Source organism: Neophocaena asiaeorientalis, unplaced genomic scaffold (genome assembly GCF_003031525.2).
Source record: "Neophocaena asiaeorientalis asiaeorientalis breed wild unplaced genomic scaffold, Neophocaena_asiaeorientalis_V1.1 scaffold684, whole genome shotgun sequence".
Classification (NCBI taxonomy): domain Eukaryota; kingdom Metazoa; phylum Chordata; class Mammalia; order Artiodactyla; family Phocoenidae; genus Neophocaena; species Neophocaena asiaeorientalis.
This window is the reverse complement of record NW_020174048.1, coordinates 1052932-1067232: the sequence shown is the minus strand read 5'-3', so window position 1 is coordinate 1067232 and position 14301 is coordinate 1052932. Positions and strand designations below refer to the sequence as shown.

Below are 14301 nucleotides of genomic sequence, written 5' to 3'. Positions count from 1 at the left end.
GGAGGGCACGCACAGCGGCAGGACCGGCTGGTTCCCCAGCAACTACGTGCGCGAGATCAAGCCCAGCGGTGAGTGGCCGGCGGGGGGAGCGGGAGGCAGGGCACGTGCCCCCTGTCCTGGGCGGGGCCGGTCTCCCGTGTCCTTTCTGCGAGGGGGAGTGGTGTTTGCCCCCGCGCTGGGGAAAGGGCTGCACGGTCACAGGCTAGCTCTTCATTCCGTTGCGACATCAGCACTTTAAAATAGAGGCTTACTCTGTTATTTTCCCTTTGTAAGGAGAAACAGCTCCAATCTGTTGGGGTTTGGTTTTGTGGTTATGCTTCTACATAAGGTAAACTTTATCGCCCTTTGTAGGGCTGCTGTCAGGACCGAGAGCTGGCTCTGTCCCGCAGGCTGTGGTGGCTTCTTGGTGTGGTGGGTTTCTTGCTGTGGGTGCTTTTGCCCGTCATGTACAGTTAAGTGATTTCTGTCCTTTTCTTTGTGCTAATAATAGCATTTTAAATGCATCGCTTTCCTCAGGCTTCTGCAATGACTTAACATTCCTGAATTTAAAAAAGCACTCAGATGCTTATCTTGTTTTGCGAGGGAATAGTGAGTGGTACCGGCACTGTTTTCATTTCTGCTTAGATTCGCGTCGTGGAATCGCAGGTTCCCTCTGCGGCCCGGGATCTGTGATTTGTGTCACTCCGGTATGGATGTGGAAGTTCTGGCGCACGGCCTCTGCGTGTGTGTGCGTGGTGCTGTCCTGCGTGGCGTCACAGGGGGGAATGGCAGGCCTCCTGAGCACGTCTGCCCAGTAGTCCCTCGTTCCCTGAAGCAGCGTTAATTTATCGATAGAGACTGCTGGTTTTATCAGTGCAGTCATGTAGTCCTTGCCTTCATGGGTTCATCTGTGTATGTGTATATGTTTGTATTCATATGGAGCTGGGGTGTAGGCGCTCTGATGAGTGAGATTTCAGAACCAGCATCTTAAAGGGAAGAGTGGGTGGCCGGAGATGCAGAGGTGGGGAAGGATTTGCAGGCCGAGTCTGCTGTGACTTGACTTGCATGTCGTCCGTCGTCTGGAAAGGCCTTGCCGTGTGCTGCGGTGTTCTGCTTCTGCCTGGGGAGAGTGGTGGTGGTCCGCGGTGCGGGTAGGGCCGCGTGGAAGGAGTGTGATGGGAGCGGCTCCGCACGGGGAGGAGCCCCGGGGCCCGCGGGCGTTTCAGGTTAGCGTGCGGGGACGGCGCTCCCTCGTGGGGTCAGCGGGGCTCCCTCGTGCGCGTTGGTGCGCCTGTGCTGCGGGCCTGGTGGCACAGAGCAGGAGCCCGGGGAGCGCCAATTGCTGCTCTTTGGCTTTTTGAGGTAGCAAGAAGAAGAGCTGTCTAAAAGTGAACGTGACAGTTTTGATAAAACGAGTATTTTCCTAGCAGTGACACCAAACCGTAAGTATTTTAATAAGGCAGCCTGCAGCCCTGATTGGTAAAGGTTTCCGGTGTTGGATTTTGGGGGGGGAATAACACGTGCTTCTTCTGTCTTTTTTAGATTGTAGTAAAATTTACCATAATGTAAAATTGACCATTTTAACCGCTTTAAAAAAATGTTGACGTGTACAGTGTAGTGGCACTAAGCACGCTCACGTTGCCGTGCAGCCATCCCGCCGTCCGTCTCAGAACTTTCTCATCTTCCCAAATTCTCAACCCATTAAACAATTCCTGTCTCCCCTGAGCCCCTGGCAGTCCCCATGCGACTTTGTCTCGACTGACGTTTGACTCCTAAGAGCCTCATGTTAGGGGAATCATACATGATTTGTCCTTTTGTGACAGGCTTATTTCACTCAGCATGTCTTCTGGGTTCACCCGTGTTGTAGTGTGTGTGTCAGAATTCCACTCCTTTTTAAGGCTGAATAATACGCCCTTGTATGGTTATGCGGCTGATAAAGCCTCACACCTCTGTGTTTCTCCTCTGTTCTCACACTGCCGCCACACTTGGAGCACTTCTTACACCAGTGTGTGGGCTTTCCACACATCACGCCACTGGATCACACCAGCTGGGTGTCCTGCAGTTCAGTTCGGTTCTGATAGCCTCTGCCTGGGGTCAGTGTCACAGAGGTTGACGGCTCAGGCCCACAAGACTGACCCCACTTCATATGCCACCAGCCCCAGGTTGCCACCTGGGCTTCTGACCAACTGGCTGTAAATTGGGGTTCCTGTGACCCTCTCCTAGAGTTTGAGAATTTGCTGGAAGGGCTCACAGAACTTGGGGGGAGCGCTCCTCAGGTTTCCTGGTTTATCCCGGAGGAGAGGACACAGATGAACAGCCGGATGAAGAGGCACAGGGGGCGAGGCCCAGAAGGGTCCCAGGCGCGGGAGATTCTGTCCCCTTGGAGTTGGGGTGCCACCTTCCTGGCACGTAGGTGTGTTCCCCGACCTGGAAGCTCTCTGAACCCCACGCGGTTGGGATTTTACGGAGGTTTCATCACAGAGGCATGAGTGATGGTTAACTCAGTCTCCAGCCCTCTTTCCTTCCCGAGAATGGGGCGGGGCTGGAAGCTCCGAGCTTCCAATCACGGCTTGGTCGTTGTGGTGACCAGGAGCCATCCAGGAGCCCCCCTGGAGTCGCCTCATGAGAACAAAGGACGCCCCTGTCACCCAGGAAACTCCAGGGGGTTTAGGGACTGTGTGTCAGGAACAGGGTCGGAGACCTAGTGTTAGAACAGAAGATGCTCCCAACGGCCTCGCCAGGACGGTCCGAGGGCTTCAGGAGCCTCGTGCCAGGAACCGGGGGCAGAGACCAGTACACGTGTGTACGTGTTTTTACTTCACACCCGAATTTTGTTTATCCATTCTTCTGTTCCTAGACTTTGGGATTGTTTCTAGCTTTTGGCTCTTGTGAATAATGTTGCCGTGAACATGGCTGTACAGATGTCTGTCCTGAGTCCTTTCAGTTCTCCTGGGTATATTCCTAGGAGTGGAATTGCTGGCTCATACAGCAGTGACTATGTTCAGTTTTTGAGGAACTGCTGTGCTGCTTCCACAGCAGCTACACCATTTCACATTCCCATCAGCAATGCACAGGGGTTCCTGTTTCTCCACATCTTTGCTGACACTTGTTGTTTTCTGTTTTGTTTTGTTTTTTTGATAGTGGCCATCCTAACGGGTGTAAAGTGGTATCTCATTGTTGCTCCTTTTCTATAGTTGATACCGTTCTCTTGTTGATAATAAAAGCAGTATATTTTCATGATCATAATAACACAGTTAGCAATAATAGCCAAGTTTTGATGTTCTGGTTCCTGTAGAAAGTGCTTTTCATCTGTGACTTCAGTCCTCACCACAACTCCAGAGGATAAGTACTGTTGGGATATTCAGGGCATAGGGTACACACGTCCTCAGGGGTCACGGAGCTGGTGATGGGCACGTCCTCAGGGGTCACGGAGCTGGTGGTGGGCACGTCCTCAGGGGGTCACGGAGCTGGTGGTGGGCACGTCCTCAGGGGGTCACGGAGCTGGTGGTGGGCACGTCCTCAGGGGGTCACGGAGCTGGTGGTGGGCACGTCCTCAGGGGGTCACGGAGCTGGTGGTGGGCACGTCCTCAGGGGGTCATGGAGCTGGTGATGGGCACGTCCTCAGGGGTCACGGGGCTGGTGGTGGCAAAGCCATAAAGAGTGGAACGTGCTGATTGCGCAGGCGTCTGTTGAACCTGTGCCTCTTGAATTTCGCTGTGCGCAGCTCATTTAAATGGGAATTCTGGTCTGATTTTGAGTCACCATAGTAAGAGTGCAAATGAATTTTTCCTTTTCAGGTATTTCTCCAAAGTTAACCTTTGAAAATTACATTGAAAAGATAGTCCCAGAGGGTTGTTTTCAGGTGGATGAGAGTATGGTCAGTGCCGTCTGTTGTTTTCAGGTGGATGTGTGAGTGTGGTCAGTGTCATTTGTGGTGGCGGGTTGTTCACAGCTGTTGGCCTCTGAGCATCTAGCAGCCTGGCATGAGTGTTCTGCTCTCAGCCCCACTTTTGGAGGGGGATTTTGGGGCTGAGAGCCGGGGGTGGCGAGGGGGGCAGATGTGGCTCTAAGGAGAAGCAGCCATTGCATGTTTATGAGTGTTTACCTGCATCAGGAGTGACTGCATCACTTTGTTCCGCCTAAAATTCCTCTTTCTGTGTCTTAATCCTGTGTTTCTGTGTGTGTGTGTGTGTGTGTGTGTGTGTGTGTGTGTGTGTTTGTGTGTGTGTGAGAGAGAGAGAGAGAGAGAGAGAGAGAGAGAGAGAGAGAGAGGGAGAGACCCCTTTTCATTGTATGTGCGTAACTGCATTGTTGTCCAAGGGCTGTTTGCAGGGGTCACATGGAATCCCTAGTTTTCATACCAAACTGAGACCCAAGTAACTTTGAAAACTTTCCTTTTTCTCCTGTTTGTTTTTTAAAATATAGGGAATAACATATTTGCTTAAATTGGTGATCTGTTATGCTGAGTATTCTTTATTTGACTGTTGAACCAAAGGACTAACCTCTTTTGGTAAGTTTCTATCCCGGGTGTCCTCAGGTTACTCCAGTATATTCTAAGGAAAGCTGTCCCTGTCTGATTTTAAACGTGGGCATTTGAGAAGGAAAGACGTGAAACCATGTTTTTACCGTATCACTCTGTAACAGTTGAGAGGGAAACATTTCTGTATTGCGTTTTTTTTAGTAATTAACGTGGCTTTTTGATTTTGGAATAGGTTTCCTTTTTGAAAGAGCAAGTTTAGCATAAGTGTTGTAATTCACAGTGTCATTAATGCTTAATTTTCTGTAAAGAAAATGTACCAGGTCCCAACATACAGACTTCTCTAACTGGCCATCATGTCAGGGTCATTTCCTTACCAAAGACAAACAGCGACTTCCTTTAAACAGTGAGTTTCTCTTCGGCGTTAAATTTTGATTTGATTTACTAATATTTTTATCGAATAAACAAAGCTGAGATTCCTTCTCCGTGATGTCCCCTGGGCTGCACGTCTCCGGGTGAGTTCTCTAGTGTCCAGCTTCTGTCCGGCTTCTCGGGCGGGGCGTGTGCGCGGCCGCGGCCGCCTGCCCCCTTGTGGCCGGAGGTGGCAGTGCTCTGGTCAGGCTTCACCCCGCGTGTTTGTGTCTTGGATCTGTGTGTGGTTTCTTGTTTGAAATACTCCCTCCTTGAACACAGATCTCTTCCAAGAGTCTGCCAGAGGATATTTCACATTTTGCTGCAAACGCACTGGGTGTTCTTCCTGAATACGTGAAACTCATTTTATTCACACAGATGTAGATGTGTATTTTACACGCACGTGCGATAGTTTCTTAAATTCGAGAGAGATGGAAGGGAAGCAGCCAGGAGGCCGGCTCTGTAGTGAGCGGCGCTGCTGCTGCCCTCCGTCAGGGAACGCGGACGCGCCGGGTCTCCCGTGGGTTAGAACGTGAGCACTGCCGTGGCCGGGCTGCTGCTGGGGGCACCCGTGGGCTCGGGATGCTCGCGAGTCCCGGTTCACGTGTGCACCTCGTGCACCAGGTTTCTTTTAAGTGGTTCTTTCTGATGCGCTGAGTTTACTTCCTCCCACTTCTCATCAGTGGACAGTGAAGGCACTTCTTGGCAATGTTCCTTTAGGATCGGGTGAGCTCGGGGTGCTGAGTCATGAGCCGTGCTTGGCAGTGATGTGGGAACTTAAATGACTCTCACTTGCTCCTCTCACTTGCAGTGTGATGTTTAATGAGCATTCACACTGCCACTTCCTAAGTTTCTCGTTTTCCAGTATTTTCTGTTTACTTTTGGCATACTAAAGTGACGTGAAGTGCAAGCTGGATTTTGGACGCAGTTATTACTCTGGCTGTGAAAGAGCAGCGTTTGATAGAAATGTAACCTGTGCAGGGAGAGGGACAGGGTGACACAGAACCTTGTTTCATTAGTGTGGCAGGGAAAAGCCTCTGCCCTCCCCCCTTCTTTGGCATGGGATGGGTTGGGCGTGTGCGTGCACACGCTGCGCATGGGTGCACGTGGTGCTCTGTTTCTGAAGGCACCCGGGATGGGGCTGTGCCTCTCCATGCTCTCTCTTCCTGATGCACATGTTTTGGGTGGGGAGACTATAAAGTGTAAGCCTGGCACCTCTGGGGCGTGTGGGGAACCTCACATATGTACAGAGCGGCCTGCGGTTAGGGGGTTGGTAATTTGTTCTGGAATGTGGAAGTGAGTGTCCCTCTAGAGTAACATAATAAACGCACGCTCACACGAACACCGATGTTACTGGGCACTGTAGGGCGTGTTCTGTGAGCGTGACCGTGATTAACACCCCCTGGTTCAAGGACACGCCCATGGGTCAACTATCCTGTAGCAGTTTGGGGTCAGGGTCCATAGTCTTCAGTAATAGAGATGCTCTTTTTAAAAAAAGTTTTATTTGTGAAATATTACATTAAAAGTAATCCAGGCATGTGAAAACAGAGCATGTGGGACAGAAAAGCCGATGGGGTGACGAGCAGAGGTCGCTTGCTCCCCCCTCCCCCCCTCCTGGCCCTCGCCCCTGGGAGACCCCGGCCCCCGCCATGAGCTGCCTTCTCCGCGCAGCCCCTTCCTGTGTGTGGTGGGACTTCTCTGCCTGATTGGTGTCCTGCAGACTTTCTCTCTGACTTGTCCTCCCTTGCCCTCTCTCCTGTTGGTTCCCTTTAGCAGGAATGCTAACCAGTATCCTTTATTTCATGTCCACGGACATTGACAGTCATCTCTTGATGCCCCTCTTTGTAACACGAGGACTTACCCTTGACCTTTTTCCACCTTTGCATTCTGTTTTTCATACTCCAAGGTTGTTAACGATTGCACTCAGTTCTAAAATCACAGCCAACGTCCATTCAACAAATATTTACTTGAGTGGCCACTGTTGTGGGAACTGGGGGAACAACAGTGAAAAAACAACAGAATGTCTACCCATAAATCGGGAAGCCTACCTGAGGTCCCCTGAATAGAAAATTGGGCAGCATGGGTGATGGGGAAGGGGGCGGTGCCCTGTGCTCCCTGCTGGCGTTAAGTAAAGAGAGGAGGGGCTTTGAGAGGATAAAGAAGGCTTAGGGCAGAGCAGCCCCCATGCATGGTGTAGATCTTATTTAGTTCCTAATTCAGATAAGCCAACTACAAAAGTCATGTTGTAACCGACCGGGAAATTTGAATATGGACTTGCATCAGATAATATTAAGGAATTATTAGGAATTTGTCAGGTGTGATAAGTGCCTGATGTTGGGATTTTAATTAAAGAGGAGATCCCTCTGAGTAGGGTGGACACGGAAGTGTTGGTGGGCTTTGCTGTGAGGCTTCCATGAGGAAAGAGGGTATGAGAGCAGCCGGGGTGCAGGCTCAGCAGGGGCACACGTGTGTGGGGTTCTCCCCACTCCGGTGCACACTTGGAGATCTCTGTAACAGAGGGTCAGACCGAGGTTCAGGAGAGTCCACAGGGACAGATTGTCGCTAAATGAACCAGGAAGACGCTCAGCAGTTGAAAGCCAATAGGAAGGAGTACGGGGTTGACGAAACTGGCAGCACAGAAACCAGTGACCATGGGGCCTAACCCCTGGGGAGCCTGACCGGGGATGGGAGAATGGTTTCCAGGCCGGGTGACAAACAGCGGGGACTCAGAAGTGGGAGCCAGAGTTGGAGTTGTCCTCAGGGCTGAGCGTCGCCCGTGGGCTCCGAGGGGTCAGTGCACACAGCCTGGCGGGAGGGCCGCCACCAGCGCAGAAAGCAGAGCTGTGAAACCTTCGGACAGGAGAGGCAGAGGGAAATGAGGGATGACGAGAGGGAGCCCTTACCCTTCCAGAAAGAGGCGGAAGAAAAGCCCACGATAGCTGGGCCCTGAGGTGGCCGGGGTGTGACTGCCTTTGCCTCTGGGAGCATCGCCAGCGGCAGGGCGGCCCCCTGGGGGTGGAGGGGTGACTGTGTAGGGCTGCCGTGCTGCCCTAGCCCAGGACGCGAGAACTTGCTGTTTCTGGAAAGTAACGCTGCCTGCTCGTTTGCTTTGTTGTCTCCTGAACATCCGGTTAGATTTTACCCTCCGTGGCTTTTAATCCGCTTTTCATGCTTTCGTTTCTTTGCTTCACTGGACCACACTCACTTGGAGTCCATTCCTCAGATCTTTCCCTTCCCTGTTCCCTCCTCACTGCCCTGTTTACCTGTCCACCAAGATTTTCGTTTTAGTGACCATCGTATTCATTTCTAGAAGTTGTTACATTCTTTTCCGGATGCTCTTCATTTTCATGATGCCTTTTTAATTCATTATGGTCCTAATTTCTTTCCAGGCATTTAAAGCACATTTGCTGTACCGCCTCCTAGATTATCCTGTTAATTTCTACATCTCGGGGACTGGTTCCCTCGTATGTTTTCTGTTTACACTCTCTTGGTGGTTCATTCTTCATGAGCTTGTGCTTTATTTTATGGACTGCTCTTTGATGGATGGTTGTTCAGTGGGTACCTCTGTACCCTGGGTTGCAGAAGTACCTACAGAGACAGCTGACATTGGCTTCCTCCGGGCCCCGAGAGCTTTCTTGCCCTTGGCAAATCCTGGTGGTCCTGCAGGAGATGGTGTGGCCTTGGACTGCATGCTTGGCAGGGTCAGCCTTGGTTTGGTTTCTCACAGGCTGTGTCCCCCATCCCTGAGTGGCCAGCACACTTCCTAGTTGCTTCTCTGGCCGGCGGACAGAAATCTCTAGGCTTTCTTTCATTAGCCATGCGGGTCACCAGAGCTCCGCCCGGTGGGACGGGGCAGTCCTGTAACAGCACTGGTTGCAGCCCGGCCCCAGGGCAGCTCCCACCACTGCCTGTGCTTTGCGGCCTCCTTTACTTTGGGCACCTGGTGGGGGTGGTCCCCATCCCCCTCTTTGTTTAGCACATCTGTGTTTAGCTTCTATTGTTATCGGCGTTTTTGAACATTTATTGCGAGAAATGGGGGCACGCGTTGCGTCCGTCGGCCCTGGAAGGTGGCGCTGTGCTGTCTTCCTGGCTCCCCCACCTCGTCCCAGCGAGTGGAATCTGTTTTAGCCATTGGATGGGCCAGAACAATGTCTTGTTTTTCTTAGGGTACGGGGAAGGCTGAGTATTTTCTAATATGTTTCCTGTGCATTTTCCTCTGTTATGCGTGCCCATGACCTGACCTCTGTTATGTTGCACTGACACTTCAAAGTTTTCTCTGGTGGAGGCGCTAGAGGCCACCCGAGGCTCGCAGGGGTCCTGCGCTTCTCCTCGCCCCGCCACCACGGACGACTGTCCCTGGAGCCTGGGCCTGGAGCGCTAGCCAGCGCTGCCCTCCCGGGTCTCCCGCAGGTGGCACGGCGGCAGTCGCACCTTCTGCAGAGGGCGTGCTGGCGGCTCCTTCGTGTGACAGCTCGTTGAGCGTCTGGACCCAAGGCTTCGGGCATGTGTTCGTGATGCCTCCCAGCCCAGAAGTTTCCGTTTAGCGACCAGCACATTGTATGCTTCCTTTTTCTGAGGGAGAAAAGACAACCTCTTTGGACTTAAACCTTGATTTGTCTGGGTCTCTTCTGCCTGTCCCTTATTTTTATAGAATATTAGTTGATTGGAGCTTGCTTTTGAAAAAGCTTCTTCCTTGTAGTTCTCGTAGTAAATCGACTGAATTTTATTAACCGTGATGTTGTGAGGTATGTCTTAAGTTTACGTAAAATGAGGCAGTTGGCAAGTTATTTGCTTTTACAAAATCTAAAGCAGATTCAAGTCATTCTCATGAATTAACCTTGCTTGCGCCCGTGTTGCTGTGTGTCTTCCTCCACATGCTGTTTATGATCCCCGGGGCGGTAATTTAGGCTTCAGCCACCTCCCTTTACTGTCGTTGCATATGCTTCCCCCAAATTGCAGATTTTAAAGACGAAAAGGCATTGTTTTCTTCGGATGGAAACGTCGTAGTTTTTTCTTGCACAGTTAAATGCTTAGCTGCAGTTACAAGATTGGGAAGCAAAGTGTATTAGCTAGACTAGATTGGTTTTCCTCCTTGTATTTCTCATGGTTTAGAAGTAGTTTATTTTCTGTGGAGTTCTGCTTCCATCCCATGGGCAGAGAGAATTCTTTCGACTAGGAATAACATCTTCTGTTTTGTTCGTTATTTTCAGCTGTTTGGAAAGCCCTTACAATGAGGCATTGAAAGAAGATTTAGGTAAACAGCTCCATAGGAGGAGGGGGACCCACAGATAGAGACAGTACGTTTTGCTTTGGGCATTTTTGGGGTTTCTGTTGCTGAGAAGATAATGGAGATATTGAGCAGTTGGAATTAGGGACCCGGAGCTCAGGAGTGTTTGGGGTGGGAGGGAAATGCTGCCTAAAGGGAGAGATTCTGGACAGGTGTGCTCAGCATCCTTTTACCTAACACGCCGGAGGGGCCCCGGCAGCCATGTGTACAGCAGGACCCTGCAGAGGGGGCAAGGGAGGAAGAGGCCCCCAGGCAGTGCTCATCACAGTTTCTCCTTTCCTCCCCACCAGCCCCACTCTGATGTAGCCTTGGAGAACCAGTGATAGACGCACCCCACGGAACCTCAGTGACAGACACACCCTCCCCACGGAACCTCAGTGACAGACACACACACACACACACACACACACACACACACACACACGAGTGCCAAGGAATCAGTTGGCAAGCGCTTCTTCAGTACCTATTCTGAATAAATCTCTCTTGAATTGGATGAAAGCCATGTAATGTTCAGTACTTGAATCCTTGCAGTAACCGTGACCGCTTTCCTTGTCGTCCCTGGTGTGGAGGCTCCTAAGGCAGTGAGGTTCTTTCTTGTTGCCCTGTGTGGGGTGGCTTTCCTTCTTTGTCTGTTGCCCTTGTTTAGAGGGACTTCTGCATCCTGAGTGACCTGGATCCCTCCAAATACAGTCCAGCCTGTGGGTCTTGATGTCTTAATATTGTTACGTGTCTGCCAACGTTGTCTCTGATGCTCTGGGCCTAATAATTCACCCGTACTGCACGCCTGAGCTGCATGTGTAGCGTATAGATTAGTTCTTTGTTGTTTGTTGACAGCAGTGGTGCATAATCTGTCAGATTTTCAGCCTGGGCTGGGAGGACGGGCTGGAGGCACGGCTGTGGAGGCCTCTGAGCTCAGGGAGCCGACCGTGTGGTGGAGATGGGGCTGGGGGCCTGCTGGCTGCATGGGCTTCTGTCCCGCCGCCCGTTGGACTGGGGGCTCATTTGGGCCCAGAAGCTGGGGTCGTGCGGGGCTGCCGCGCGTGGTCCTCTCTAGGGTGGAGCCCTAAACCTGCCCTACGTCTTTATTTCAGAAAAGCCCGTGTCACCCAAATCTGGAGCCTTGAAGAGCCCTCCCAAAGGATTTGATACAACTGCCATTAACAAAAGCTATTACAACGTGGTGAGTAATCGCAAAACAGTTTTGAAGAATAACTTGTTTTTTTGAATGTCTCTAAAACTGAGCAGTGTAGAATGTAGGTAAACTGCCTAGAGAGGGAGGAAGGATATAAAAATCACGTATCATCCGCCACACAGATACAACCACTGTTACTATTCTGCTCTGTTTCCTCCTGACCTCTACGTATTTCTGTAATACTCTTGTAGTTTTGTATGAATGTGTGGAGTAGTACCCTGTTCTTATTGCAGAGCTGGGCGCTGTGATTATTTCCCCGTGCGGTTACAGCTCTTCAACACTGGGATTCTAAAAGGTGCATCACGTGATTTACAGGTTTTATGTGCGTCAGAGGCCATTATACTCATATTGGGAGTAGACGGTCAGTTTTCCAGATCAGTACAGTTTCTAGTTCATTTTGTATGTTAACGTAGTCTTTTCTGGGATTGATATGTGTATATATATCAAATAGCATGAAATTAGAGGAGAGTGTCTAGACATTGTACCTAGTGAAGACAAGGGTTTCAGAATCCTAAAATTTGCTGCATTTTGAAACTTGAGCAGTTTGTGAGCTTAAAAAGTACCTGTGGCATTAAATCTAATATCTAATCCAAACCTCCTTTTTCCTGAACTGTTCCATCTGCTGGAAATGGGAAATGATAGTCTAGATTTGGGTAAATTTTACATTGCCGGTGTATATCTACCTGGTGTGATAAGCCAGCAAGGTGAACTTTCTAAACACAGCTATGTTTTGAATTCTGTGGGAAGTGTGCACTTACTTAGTTATTTCTTTCCCCACTGCCAGTCTTCTTTATTTTCTTGATTGGAGATGTAAATCTGAGCCACGAGACCTTTGAGGATCTGAAGTAAAGTAGTGGCTGCTGAGCGTTTCCTGGCAGCAGCCCTTTCATCACGAGCGTTCCGTCTCCGGTGCTTTTATGAAGAGATGGTGCAGAGTCGTGCAGACCTGAACCAGTGACCTGGGGCTGCGCGCTCAGCTCTCTCCTACGCATTTGCCCCCAAATCTTGCAGCGCAAGTTGGCCTTGGGGACCCTCGTTCATTTCTTAAGGATTTGTCAGGGGCTCGCTCTGCCAGGCCCTGCTAAAGGTGTTGCTTACGCAGCGGTGAAGAGAACGGCAGGAACCCCTCCCTGTCGGTGTTTCCTCTCAACACCTGCCCCCGATCCGTGGCCTCCTCTTTGCAGGACTTCACTTCTGTACCTCTTCTGCTGCCCGGTCTCCGTGCGCCAGGCCGCTGAGCGCACCCCTGGTGGCCCGTAGCCTCCCCTCTCCTTGTGTTGGTCACCTCCTTCCCTTGAATCTCTCCACCATCTCGCTGGTCTGTCCCCGTTCTCGTTAGCGCTCTTCACTGGCCTCATCTGGACTCCGACCCCCGCTGGCAGAGCACACCTGTGTCCCGCGGGCTCAGGGCGCCTGCCTTTCCTGGCCGAGCTCTGCTCTCCAAACCCTCCTCATTCGAATCTTTGTCTCTTCGGGGTTTGTTCCTGGGACGTGGCTCTGCCCACATGTGTGCTCTTCAGTGCGTGGAATGTGTTATGTGTGGGGTCCTGTGCCGCTTCAGGGTTTGTTAGGGGGAAAACTTTCAACTTACGGAGCTGCCTTTTCTTCGTGCACATTCTCAGGTGAGGCGTTGCTTTCTTTTCCGGGGGGGGGTTGCACTCCTCATCCACAGTGATGTGCCACAGAGGGAGAGCCTCCTCTTGCACTGGTGCCTGTCCAGATAATTGTATCAGAGGAAAGCAGTCGGTGCTGTGTGAACTGGTGCCAGCAGCACTGCGCTGGTCTCCGGGGACCCTGCTTCCATTGGGTGTTTTGTAAAAGTAGGTAGCCGTGCTTTTCTAGAAACCCTGGTGGGTTGTTTTCTTCGGCACTGTGTGTCGTGCGGTCCTCTCTGGACTGAAACGTAACCAGTGCTGCTTTAGATTTCCTTCTTTAACTGCGCTTACACAGGGAGAAGAGCCTTTGTGTCACATGTGCTGTTGTCTTGGAGTCAGCCAACTCTTTCATTCTGGATGATGGGGAAACGCCTTGGCTTCAGAATCACATCCAAACGGTTGTTTACCTAAAGCTCTATGAATGAACAGCGCATGTTAAAATTGCGGTCGTGACGGACATCGACGTATAGAGCTCGCGGGAACCATCTTTCGGCATATAGCACTCTCACTTTGCAGTGAACAGAACTGGTTAGTGACGAAGCCAGGAGTCAGTTTCAGCTTTCCTGAATTCCATATTTATAAATTATACAGAAAAGTAAAATGTGGGGCACAGTATGACACGCAGAACAAATAGAATAGATAATGTGTTAAACTTTTCGCACTTCCTTGTGTAGTTTTGTTTTCACAGAAAACTGCAGAAGTACAGATATCTTTAACCCCACTGAGAGATAAGAACGCTTTCTAGGAGGTGAGACCACTGTGGGCTGATGATCTGTGAAAGATTTAGATCTCCACTTGGGGTCAGTGGGGAGCACAGGAGAGCATTCTAGGTGGAGGCACAAGCACGTGGCGGTCACGAGGCCGTGAGCAAGTTCCGCCGTCATGTGATGGCCAAGACTGGGGAGCAGGAAGTGGCTCCTAGTGACTTATGGCCGTTCGTCACCTCTCTCTCCTCCCCTTCCGGGACCAGGCCCCCCGCCCCCTGCACGTGTTGGCAGACATGCTGGCCTTCTGCAGGTCTCTGAGGTGCTGTCCATTTTTCTTCATTCTTCCCTTCCGTTCCAGGGAGTTTTTTGTGTTTGCTAATTATTGCTTTTGCTAGCTCAGATCTGATCTTGAGTGCCTACCATTCAATTCGTAACTTCCATTTGATTATTTTTATAGTTCAGTACAGACTGTGTTTGAGTCGTTGTTCTTATACTTTAAAACATTCTTTAAGCATAGTTTTCTTTAGTTCTTTGGACACTTTGTTGAATAGGACTTTTATTATTTTAGGGCAGTTTTAAATTGACGGTAGACT

At 50.7% G+C, this 14301-nt stretch overlaps 1 protein-coding gene across 2 annotated transcripts in view; it reads left to right on the top strand.

The window, feature by feature from the left end:
• ARHGEF7 (Rho guanine nucleotide exchange factor 7) overlaps window positions 1–14301 on the top strand; it is a 71750-nt gene that overhangs the window by 9372 nt on the left and 48077 nt on the right. For both annotated transcript variants that reach the window (XM_024754037.1, XM_024754036.1), the window contains exons 4-5: window positions 1–68; window positions 11246–11334. The exon at window positions 1–68 is cut by the window's left edge and continues 14 nt beyond it. In XM_024754037.1, coding sequence (XP_024609805.1) covers window positions 1–68; window positions 11246–11334 — 157 coding nt within the window. The remainder of the gene's footprint in view (window positions 69–11245; window positions 11335–14301) is intronic.